We start from the raw sequence: 12,822 nt of genomic DNA, 5'->3' as shown, positions 1-12,822 counted from the left end.
GGTAGATATGTGGGGGCGTGTTAGAACGAGCTGTTTTAGGGGGGCGTGGCAGAGTCTTAACTTTGATAAAGAATATCTCTTTGGATTTGAGACTTTAGTCTTTGCAACTTCAGGGATCTTATCTATGCACAATCAGCTTGTAACACTCCAAAGAGAAAGGAAAACTTGAACTCGCATCATATGACCCCTTTAATTAATCTATATGTTCATAAAGGTATATATAATTAAATATAAAATATATATTTAAATTGCTTCACTTAAAGGGATAGTTCACCCAAAAGTGAAAATTCTGTCAGCATTTACTTACCCTCAAGTTGTTTTCAAACCTGCATGAGTTTGTTTCAGCTGTTGAACACAAAAGAAGATAATTTTAAAAATGTTGGTAACCAAACAGTTGATGGTATTGACTTCCATAGTATGAAAAAAATACTACTGAAGTCAATGGCTAACTGGTTACCAACATTCTTCAAAATACCTTCTTTTTTGTTCAACTGAAGAAAGAACTCATACAGGTTTGGAACATTTTCATATTAATTTTTTACAATTTCTTTTAAATTTATTTTTATGTAATAACTCTTTCTTTTTTTTGTTTAAAATATTGATTGTGTGTGGTCTCCTATATTTGTGTGCTTTTTAGAAAAGCAACAGTAATGATTACACTTAACGCATATTGTAATATTCTCACTTAAGATACATGTCCAAAATGAAAAGTAACTAAATCCTGAAGAATGATCCAGCGACTCACCTCACATTAATTTCCATTGTTTAACGGCCATTTTTAGCATGGAAATATAGTCTGCTGTGCTGTAAGTACTCTTCGGATTATTCTCTCCTGCCTAAATTAGCACATTCCATTTCCTTGTCAGTCATAAACACACTCTATTTTTACCCACTCTCTCTCATTGTTTTCCCCCCAAAAAAACCCAGCAGACAATGACTGGTACTCTGCTGCCTTTCAGTCAAAATAATAATACATTTAAGGGTTTGGAATAGATGACACACAGTTTTATCATTACATTAGATATAGTAAATCGTTTTTATTAAGTTTTATTAAGAAATTTCTGTCATGATTGCAAGTGCTTAATAGATGCTAATAGATTTAAGAATCAGAATCTTATTATTTTGCTCTTTAAATCAATAATTTTATATATTACTTTCTCATTATAAGCATTAATTTTAAATCATAGTACATTTGTACAACAGTTAGTGATGAGAGGTCAGACTGTTTACACCAGTATAGCTTAAATAATCCACAGTAAACTATTAAACTATGTTTTAATACTTTAATACATTCTGGTTAAATACTTTTATACAACATTTGTGACTAGTCACGCAATCTTAAAGCCTGGATAATGAATCATATCTAACAACATATACATTTTTTTCTCCCACCTGAAACTTTAATTTCACTGGAAACTGAACATACTAAAACTTAAATGTGAAATGTTATATTTTTATTTATATTATTTTTTTTATTTACCCATTGTATAGAAATGCACTATATGACAAAGTCACACTGATGTTGTCCTATTAAATATATGACGTAATTTGTTGGTATGTAGTTTGTAGCTAAAACTACAAGTAGTTTTATTAATCAGCACCATTTAATAAATCAGCAAATCCTGAGCATATTTTGTTCCAAATTCTTTACATGAACATCCTTCATATTCCCTATTGATGTTCTCCTGTCTGGCTTAGGGCTAGTCTCATCTGCGCTTTCATTTTCTTTGTGTTCACACAGAGTAGAACACAAACAGCAGCAAATTAAACATGAGAGAAAGAGGGGAAGCACGGCAGCATGAAATAGCTTATAATATTATGCAGCCTATTCAAGCATGTTAATGAAGATTTTCACCCCTGAATGGAGAGAGATATCTCACACGGTGTACCCTCATTCAGAGCTTGGATTATTGTTGCTGCACTGAATAATGTAGCCTACATGTGCTTTTTTGATCTTTGTTTGTCTGAAATGTTTATCTCTTGCCGGAAAACATTGGGTGCTCCATATTTAGATTTTTACTTTAAAATGTGTAAGTTACTATGATAACATCTCGGGTTATGACTGTAACCTTGGTACCCTGAAGGGAACGAGACGCTGCTTCAAAACGCTGTGGGAACGCCTCTGTGTGACCGCGTTCTGAAGCACGTGTGAAATCAGTTCAATGGAATGGTGAGACGTCACGGGCGGGCTGACGTAGCGACCAGGCGGTTTAAAAGTACATCCAGTGTAAACAGCATCATCTTGTGATAGGTCAAAGTAAGCCGCTCACAGGGATGCAGGAAGTATGGCAGGGAGACACATCATCTCATTTCCTTCAGGGAGCCAAGCTTACAGTCGTAACCCGAGATGTTCCTTCTCAGGGAACTCGAGCTGCGTTGAAACACTATGGGAGCGACAATACCCACTCCATCATGCTGACAAATCCCTGTCCAGTGTGAATCGTGGCGCACACATCCAAGACAGGAGAACGTGAGAGTCTGGTGTAGATGCCAGATCTAAGTTGTAGAATCTGACAAATGAGAGTGGACAGGACCAGCTCGCTGCATCACAAATGTCCTGCAGGAAAACCAATGAAAGAAAGGCTTTCGAAGCCGCCATACTTCTAGTCGAATGAGCCTTGACCCCCAAAAATGCCTTCACCATACCAGGTGCAAACTCTAGGCATGAAGGGGCCACTGACCGGGCCTGAAAAATCCCCTTCGGTAAAAATCGCGTTCCGGGCCCCCTCACCCTCATTGGGCCCTTGGAATCGTCCTAACCTTCAAAAATCACATTTCAAATTGAAAAAAAAAAAAAAAACACTTTGATGTGCCAAGCCACCACAGCCGAACCAAAAAATGTGGTTAAAAAACTGAGGTATGAATTGAACCATGGGCTAACGCAGTGTTTCCCAACCGGGGTGCCGTCAGTTCTTCCCTGCTGTACCGAATATCTATACTTTTCAAAGTATCATATCGAAGTTATAAATTCAAATATTGTGACAAAATTAATTTTGTAGGGTGCCACAAATTTGTTAAAACTTCCAAAGGATTCCGCGACTAAAGAAAGGTTGGGAAACACTGGCCTAACGTATTGTTTCTCGGCTTCCAGGTCGCTACGTCACCCCGCCTGTGACGTCTCGCCATTCCATTGCACTAATTTCAAATGTGCTTCAGAACGCGGTCACGCAGAGGCATTCCTACAGCGTTCCGACACAGCTCGAGTTCTCTCAGAGGGAGCAAATGCATTGTTCTAATTAGATCCAACAAGCATGGCTCTCATGTTTTTGAAGCATGTTAACACATTTTAGCTTGACAGAATGATGGGTAGCACTTCTTATGGACAATAATAATAATAATGTTATTTTTAAATAATATCGTGGCATTATTGGATGAAGTTCTGTAATAAAATAATAATAATATTTATGTATTTATGTTATCAAAATATGTTGAGAAATAATACACATTCCTGTAGTCTGATTAATGTTTTTATTATAATTATGGAGCTGAATAACATTTATCCTAATAATTCCCCTAAAAATAACTTTTTGTTTATCATATGTCTCGTTGCTATTAATGATTTCACATGTTTGGGCCAGTGTGAAAGATGATCGGCATGATGGGGGGAATCCTTTTAGCATTATTGTGAATGTAATCTCAGTATGGTCTGATGCACAATCTGAGCCAGGGTACTTTTACACACAATTGAAAACATATGCACACACACATTCTCAGAAGTTACTGTAATGTCTGGCTGGCCCTGTTCCAGAGGCCGAGAGGTGGATTCAGGGTGGAGTGTGTTAGCAGCTGGGAAGGGTGTTCATTGTGAGTTAACTGAAAACACTGTTGTCCTGAAGTAACCCCCTCAAACACACACAGAAGCAAACACACACTGGTTAGTTAAAGTCTGCCATCTGTAAAGCAGAGAATGTTTCCAGCAGAGAGAGACAGCAGGAGAGGAGATGTGGCGAGGATGACCTCATCACTGCATTAGATTAGACTGCAGATATAGTGGGAAAGGTTGTCTGGGGGTTATAGGACTGCATCATTACCCAGGAGGCTTCTGGCTCCATCCTTAACACACAATCAGTGTTCTAAGTTGTCATTCTGAATCTGATGTTGTGCTTTAACAGAACACATAAAAAATTAGTTTTAACTAATTTTAACTTAAGTGCAGCATTTTTAGAATGCTCCAAAAGATGCACAACAGTGAAACGTGCTGGCCTAGCGTGTTTACATAGAAAAACGTACATTTTAGACACAAGGTTGCCAGTTGCTTTTTTTTTGCTCCACCAATAAAATAGTTCCAAAGCCACCAAGAATCAAACGTCGAGGCTCCGAGCAATTAGTACCATTCCTGAATGAATAAGTGTTGCTGAAAAAATCAGTTGAGTGAAAGATTTAATGACTCGCACATAAACACAAGCTGTATGTTGGCATATCTTACTAAGATGTGATTTTATAGATAGTTTATACTTTTTATTATGTACATAAATGGACCAAGGTGAACATATTTAGACAAGGTTGTAAACCCTATTTTGTTTTCAGACAGTTGAATATAACTTTCAAAAAGTCTAGTATAAAAGTTACTGCCACTGGTCGATGGCAGTTGTCACAGTTGCTAGGTGACAGTCAGTGTTTTTGTTAAATAAATGACTCAATCAGTGCGTTTACATGCACCCTCTTAATGCGATTATAATGAGATTTTGGCAATATTGCGATTAAACTTTACATCATGAAAACGCAATACTTTGATCTAAATAATGTGATTAAGCGCATAATCGCAGCAAGCATAATCGTATTAATGATGGCGGAGAAGAGAACGTCACATTTATATCCAGTGGTATAGGTGCACGAACGGAAAACTCTTGTGGACTCATACGGAGACGAACACGTTCACACAGCTCCATGAATGATACCCGTGACATTCTGAAATTTTCCCTCCACTCAGAATCACTGAACTCTGTTAGCACAACTCGCTGCCACTAGTCTCTGCTCCTTACACTCAACGGGAGTGAAGAGTTTTGCTCTTGACTTGTAAACATCATAATGCGATTAAGTCCTTACTCTGATAATTGGAAATAATCGCATTATTCGTGTGCATGAGTCACTTGTCGCCACCTACGGGCATAAACAGGGTTTCCGTGGGTCCTTAAAAAGTCTTAAATTTGGGGACGGAAAGACCAGAATTGCGATATGGCTTAATGTGACGATTCAACTTCAAAAGGCGATGATTTCATTAAATAAACAAGAGCGCTGCACGTTTCAAAGTCCGGTGCTGCTTTGTTTACTGCCATTACCAGGGAAACAGTTCTATTTCTGCCGTTCCGAAAGTGCCTCCTTCCTGCAATACCGGAGGCTGCCATTTCAGGACCACATTTCTAGGACCCTATAGTTTTTTTTTATTATTATTTTATTATTTTAATTAATTTTTTTGGATGTATTTATGTATTAGCACTTCATACTGTTTTATAGCACTTGCTATTAAATTCTGTATATTATTATGTTTAAGAAATTATGTAATTGTATACATAAATTATTGTCCTAACCACCTCCTAACCCTAAACATACCGTTGGTAACCCTCTTGAAATAGTTAATCTAATTTATTTCAATATATTGTATCTCTCTCTCTCTCTCTCTCTCTCTCTATATATATATATATATATATATATGTATTCATTAGCCGCAACGCAGCACTTCACGTCTGATGTGTGACACGCTTAAAGTGCAGTAAACCGTAAAACAATTGCGGTACAATTTAATGTGTTTATTAGTACATTAATACATTTAAAATAATTTGAATACAAAAACTAGTTTACAACATCCAGCAGCACAATGAAATACAGAGTTCTGGCATGAAACTCTAGATGGCGCAGTCCGATAGGTCTAGCTCAATCTGACCTGGCGACATCGTCACATGGCAGCTGATTGGTTCTCTCCTGTATCTGTAGCCAATGATCTCGCTGCTCAATATTCAAATACCTGGATTTTGTTTGCTGTAGCAGTTGGCAGCGCACTTCAGAAACCCTCCAGCTTCCCCAGCTCCACCTGTATAGATCTGCTACGGGGTGATACATGTACGCTATATGGGGGTTATTCATATGTGTTATATGTGCAGCAGCAGTATTTCTTACATGCTTACAGCAGCATGTTGTGGATGTATTGGCAGTAGCAAGTCTCAGTACTTGCTCTGCCGCAGCAGCAGCAGCGTAGCAGATCTATTCCGCAAAGACCAAATAACATTGTCATGTACATTACCATGCCAATCCCTCCTTGGAGATTGCTGATATCGCCTCACACACTCAAGTTCACGCCAGTTCTTACATCAAAAATAAGATGGAAAGATGTATCGTTTCCATTGATCTAGTCTTTGCATCTGTTTGTTTGATGTTTGAATCAGGTCTCCTCTGTTGGAATAGAATTGGCTAGATGGCACTGTCACAAAAAAAAGAGGGTCCTAGTAGAAATGCGGTCCTAACTGTGGTCCTGAAACTGCAGACTCCGGTATTGCAGGAACACAGTATTGGGGTTGTTTTTGTTCAGACCAATGTGGAAAATCGACCCATGTTTTTACTCTGCAAACACGCAGAGCTGTAAATATGAACTGGTGGATCGATAAGAAGATAATGCATTATAAAAATCTAAACAGTAAAATGTATTTATATGTTATTTAATTAATATAATATTGATAATAATTGTTTAAATATAATAATTAATACTTTTGACATCCATTTTATTAAAAATAGTTTAAAGGCTGAAATGTGAAGTGTATCATTTTATAAAACTCTTTGTTTTTGTCAAAACTTGTATCTGAACTGTAAATCATGCTTTTTACAGTCTGTTACTATAGACACTGCCCTACCCCGCTCATATGGTATTCATTTTATTTGTGCAAGTCTTAAAAAAGGTCTTTAAAAGTCTTAAATTTGAGCTTAAAAATCCTGCAGAAACCCTGATAAAGAAAGAGAAGCTGAAATATCCCCACCACAAATTACAACAGATTCACATCCTGTCAGTAAAGTCCCACATTCTATTTAGGACTATATATGATAGAAAGTACATTACTTTCTACCTATAAATCCACATAATTATTTTTTGTTTGGTTTTGTAAAACTTTTCTGCATTTCTATTTGGTATGCACAGGAAGTGTCAAATGGCATGACAGGGGATGAATAGATGTGGGGAGGGAGGGAGAGAGAGATTAATAGAGGAGGGCAGAGTCTTCCTTCCTGTCTGGATCACTGGTATATTTCCTGTTGTTATATTGGTCTGTCTGTGTTCTCGGCTGGCTTTAAAGTCTAATCTTACCATCCTATACACATGGCTCAGCTTCAACTGTCACTATTTCTGTTTTCTCTCAGTGGAGCTTATGTAACAAGTCACATGTGAGATGTGAGAATGAGAGCAAAATAGGTCAGTCAAAATATTTGATTAAATGTGATTTCCTTAGTTATAAATGGTGCTTGTATTTTGGATGAATTTCTGTGTGTGAATTTGATGTTTTTGTATTTCAATAGATGAATATCTCAATCTCTCTCAAGTTAACTTTGGATTGTTTGGTTAGTTACATGTCAAGTCAAGTCAAGTCAAGTCTGCTTTATTGTCAATTCTTCCACATGTACAGCACATACACACAGAGAATTGAAATTGCGTTACTCTCAGACCCTTGGTGCATACAGATAACACTAACAGTAGAACATAAATACAGATATACAGATTAAATATAAAATACAACTATACAAATATACAAATAAGGTAAAATGTAAAAAAATATATATTAAAAAAAAATATATATATATATATATAAAGCAGCACACGGCAGATAGAGTGCAAACCAGTGAAGTAAACAACAGTGCAGATATAATGATTTGTAGTGCAAAAAGAGCTTATTTACACTGATTAAAGTGACTGTGTGTGTGTATTTGGGAGGGGGGAGTGGGAGAGTCCGTCAGAGGGTCAGAGTTCAGTGGTGCGTGGGGAATGTACTGCACTCTTTGTGTGCAAAAGGCAAATAAGAAGAGTTAAGAGTGCTGTAGCGCTAACCCTCGCTCGGGGACTTTTATTATGAAAGAGCATCGTGCACATGAGCTCATAAACGGAGCGATTCAGCACAAGGAAAACAGCATATTGCATCAGCCAATAACATATGGCTGATGCGTTCTGATGCGTTGATGCAAAAATATAATATCACGATTTTTTTTTTCAGGAAAATCACGATTCACGATTCTTTGTCATGTTGGTTTTACTATTTTCCAAGTTGTCTGAGCAGTACAGCCAATCTAATTTCCCTATTTTAAAAACAAAGCCTTACAAGGTAACAAAATATAAAATAAAAAAGAATGGCAGATATTTAGGCAAAAGTGGGCGAAGATAAAACATTTTTGTCATTATTTTATCTGTTATCATTTACTCACTCTCAAGTTGTTTTAAACCTGAATGAGTTTCTTTGTTATGTTGAACATAAAAGTTATTTTGAAGAATGTGGACCCCAGTGACTTCCATAGTATATTTTTTTCCCCCTATTATCAAAGTCAGTGGGGACCAGCAACTATTTGGTTACCCACATATCTTCTTTTGTGTTCAGCACAAGAAAGAAATTAATACAGGTTTGGGACAACATTAGAGTGAGTAAATAACAACAGAATTTTATATTTGGGTGAACTATCTCTTTAATGACAATTAGCAGCATGTTTAGTACTATCAGTCTGCTGTCACTTTAAGACCTGCACGCATCTAATATACAGGCATGCATCTGTTTTTCTCTCAACTGTTTACTTTAGACGTAACCAACTGTGTTAATATGTAAACATTGTGTGTTTTTGACAGTATTAGCGCAATCAGACACGAAAGATAACTTTTAGTGTACGCACGCTTCAGATGTATGTGCTCAGAAAAAGCGCCTGTCAGAACAGCACGCGAATGAAATGTTAAATCTGCAAGGCAAGCACATGCAAGTAAGGTACTTTTGTGATTGTGAAGTGCAGTGTCCTGTGAGTGTAACTACCGCTGAGTTAACATTTGATGTGAATGTATGTCACATTGTAAAGTATATTGAGATGGAGGCGCCAGAACTGCAACAGATAGAATGTGCACTGTAGCACAATACCACAATATTTCTTCAAAAGCAGAACGTGGAGACATTTTAATTGTCCACAATCAAAAATCGTGATATCACACACCCCTAGTTCGTTATATGCATGGGTGCTGGAGACGAGTAGTATTGCTGTTACCAGCCTATTGCTGTTACTATAGGGAAGAACCTATCATTTGTATGTTAATGCTGTGATAATATGTAAAAGTGCAAATATGGTGATGTGTTACAGTGATTGCTGTTGTTAGAGCACTGCTCTTTGTCAGTTACAGGAAAACCACACAACTATACCTGCAGAATTCCTATGTTACACTCTCATCTGACCAAGACTCAGCATAGAACTCATTCAAGGAAGAACATTGCCCCATATCATAAAAGCACCTGTGCTTCACGTGGTCCAGCACCTCCATCAGTTATTGCTTGCTCGCTCACAGCCATCTTAAGGGTTCAGACCAACGACTGTTCGTACCCATCATACTTCCCTTGATTCTACTTCAGGAGGCCCAACTTATTCTCTATCGCTCATAATTGCACATTACTGTAGGCTACTTGAAAATTACTGGGCGTTGCAGTATATGTTTATTAGGCGCATGTTAATGGTTGGCTTTCCCCTTTGATGCTTATATGAACTTATTTGCCATAATAAATCAGTTCAAGTGAATTACTTTCCCCTCTGTCATGTTCTGGCCGACACACCTGGTTCGCTGCTATCCCCATTTGAAACTAGCCCTTACTGTCTTCCTTCTCTACACTTTGGTTTATGTTCCATTGTGAATTCCAGTTTTCCTTTGCATCATTCATCCCCCATGTACGTTTTTTACAACCTGGATCTAATGTTTTCTGTTTCTCTCGTTTGATCCGAGTAGATTTATTTCTCTCTCTGAGTGTGAGCAATAGGGATGTTGTCCTGATACAGCTGATGAGAAAGTCTAGATGAGGGGACTTGCCATTCTACCCACGTTTCTCTAATGAGTAGAGAAATGAGTCTCTCTACCCAGCCAGCCACTGGAGGATATACAGTGTTTTATATACAACATTGCTTGCTGAGTGTAGGGTATAGGCTATGTGTATGCTGGCTTAACTGCGTTTAACTGTGTGAGCATTAAAAAAAACTTAAATTGAAAACGGTTCTGATAACATTTGAAAACAGTATTGATGAACATACAATGCATATTTGAATGCTAAAAATTAATCTTGCTGCTTTGTTTATGGAAGTGATGTGGGCATTTACAGGCTCGCGCGTCTCAGATAATGAGCTCAGACGGGAAAGACTGGACCTCGTGTTGGTTTCATACGGAAATATACGGTTGTTTTAGACAAGACTTACTTCATTTAAAAGTAGACACTTCAAGCTTTCCATAGATATGTTTCTCACATCTGTGTGTGAAGTATTCACTGAGTTTTGGTTCATTTTAGTGATGCGTTTCAGAAAGAATTTCGCGGAGACTGAGACAGCTGAAAGCACACCCTGTTTGTTTTCTTTGTTTTACAAAAGCACAATCTTTTGTTGATATTGTGAGTGTACACAAAAGTAGACCACAGATTCAAATGATGTATTACACTTATATGTGCGATCAAAAATGGCGGAGCATTTTAAGTTATTTTCGCTGTTATCAGGAAAAAATGCAAGTGATCACGCCAGCGCCTCTGTCAACCCCGTGCAAAACGTGATTTTAAAAGGCATATCAATATTTTTTTTCTTAACACTACATTTGTAACGTAAGTAATGTAATTATATTGACTTTAGTAACTGTACACAAATTACACAAATTTAATGCGTTACATTACTGCGTTACTAGAAAAAGTAATTAGATTACAGTAACGCGTTATACCCAACTCTGTTGGCTATGTACTGTATATAGTACAGCTGTTTCTTTACAAAGTAAGAAAAGATACGTTAAAAAATGTAATTTAAAATAATTTTCATTGCGCTTGAATATGCTGGTGTAGTGTCTGACTCTGTCCCTAAAATGTTGACTGTGTGAATCATAATTTTCCCTCGTGTTTTTTTCTTTTCTTTTGGTTTTTGGGATGAAATACATAATGATTGGTCGGCCATTATTAACTACTTGGGTACATGGCACTTGGTGTGGTCTAGTATGGTCAGGTAACTGATGTGAGTGTATGTATGGGCAAACAGGGGAAAACAGTTGCTTCTCTTCCATTTCCAATGAGTAGAAAGCCTAAACCCCCAGAGAAATTGTAGTACATCAACACTAGTGCTGTTAATTATTCAGTGGACAAAATGTGTTTGCCAGAAGGTGCAACTTCTCAGTGTCTATGTCTTCCCACTGCTTCATATTTCATCTCATTGTTCAAGCTTTAGATTTGTGTGTTTGTGTGTGCATGTTATTGCTAGAGCAGGTGATATCAGACATGGGGTGAAGCTGTTACATCTATGTACTGATGGCTGTTTAATGACCTCCCTCTCTGTAGTCACCTCTGCTGCAAATATAAGTGTCTTTTAGAAATACATTATGCTCTTCATGCTTAATGTGTTCACAGTGTGACTTTTGCATGTGACTTTGCAGGGTACAGTCATTTGTCTGGCCATAAAAAAGAGCAGCAATTTTTATACAGTGCTGATTTTGAAAGTAATTTCTGCTGCTGGTTTATTACTTCAAAATGTCCATTCATTTTCAGGTTATTTATAACATACATGTTTTTATCAAAGCGATATGTAGCGTGATATGTAACATCCGACTCCTCTTTCACAATCTTCCTGTGTCCTTTATGTTGTTTTTCTTAGAGGCTATATAAGGATATTTCATCTGAGTTTTGTGTATGTGTGTGTCCTGTAGAGTGCAGCAGCGACACAGAGTCCGGTGATTGGAAGTCCTCCTGGAGATGGTATGCCTTTGCCCCCGGGATTTTTTCAGGTACACACATATTAGACGTATTGCATTGAGACATTAGGCTTTGTTCACACAGCTCACTAATCTAATTTGATAAACATCAGAATTTCAGATTTTTTTTTTAAATTGAATTAGAATTTTTTTGAATTGTCATTGAATGACAGTGCTTTTTTATGTCTGAAACACAACAAAAGAGTGGCATGGAAACAATAAATTCAGATAATGTCAGTGTGAATAGAGAAATTATTTTCTACCTCTGTGATTGACAGTTGAACCGAGACAGTGCTGAGTCAGGATAGATTATGAATGCAATTAAAGAGCAATTAAATATTTATTCAGACATTATGTGTGGATGTCTGAAACAGCAAATTATGCAAGGATTTCCATATTTTCATTTTTTAATTGGAAAGAAAATATGTGTGTCTTTTCAATTATTTGTTTAATTATCTGTTATAATGTGTGTTTTTTAAGGAGGATTTCAAATGCATAAATGTTGGGCTGTGTGTACATCAGTGATAATGCACCAGAACATACATCGATTAACTGTCAGCAGGCAGTCTGAGAGCTGCTGTCCTGCCTGATGTGTATTGACAATCGCTCATTGATAGTCTTAAACTCAGATTCCCAAAGAATCCAGCCGTCAGCTCTAACAATCCTTTCTTAAGTTCTCCTCTCTAACTCACGCAGTTTGATCCAGTTTTATTTTAACCAGCCCGCTGAGATATCTGCTTTGAACTTCACAAATATATCATGGTTCACCATACATCTGTTGAAATACAGCACTTTCCTTTATATTGAAGTCAATGTGAATTGCTGTTTGCAACCCATTTAACATCCATTGTTTGATGTATTTACCAGTAAAACATTATAGTTATTCATTGGGATTTGATTTGATG

General features: G+C 37.1%; 1 protein-coding gene across 2 annotated transcripts in view; it reads left to right on the top strand.

The window, feature by feature from the left end:
- The window catches only part of LOC107700062 (single-stranded DNA-binding protein 2-like), a 30,706-nt gene that overhangs the window by 13,518 nt on the left and 4,366 nt on the right, over positions 1-12,822 (top strand). For both annotated transcript variants that reach the window (XM_016501572.1, XM_016501571.1), the window contains exon 5: positions 11,873-11,950. In XM_016501572.1, coding sequence (XP_016357058.1) covers positions 11,873-11,950 — 78 coding nt within the window. The remainder of the gene's footprint in view (positions 1-11,872; positions 11,951-12,822) is intronic.

This window comes from Sinocyclocheilus anshuiensis, unplaced genomic scaffold (assembly GCF_001515605.1).
Source record: "Sinocyclocheilus anshuiensis isolate Anshui unplaced genomic scaffold, SAMN03320099.WGS_v1.1 scaffold983, whole genome shotgun sequence".
NCBI lineage: Eukaryota > Metazoa > Chordata > Actinopteri > Cypriniformes > Cyprinidae > Sinocyclocheilus > Sinocyclocheilus anshuiensis.
The sequence above is the reverse complement of the archived record's forward strand: the minus strand, read 5'-3'. Positions and strand labels throughout refer to the sequence as shown.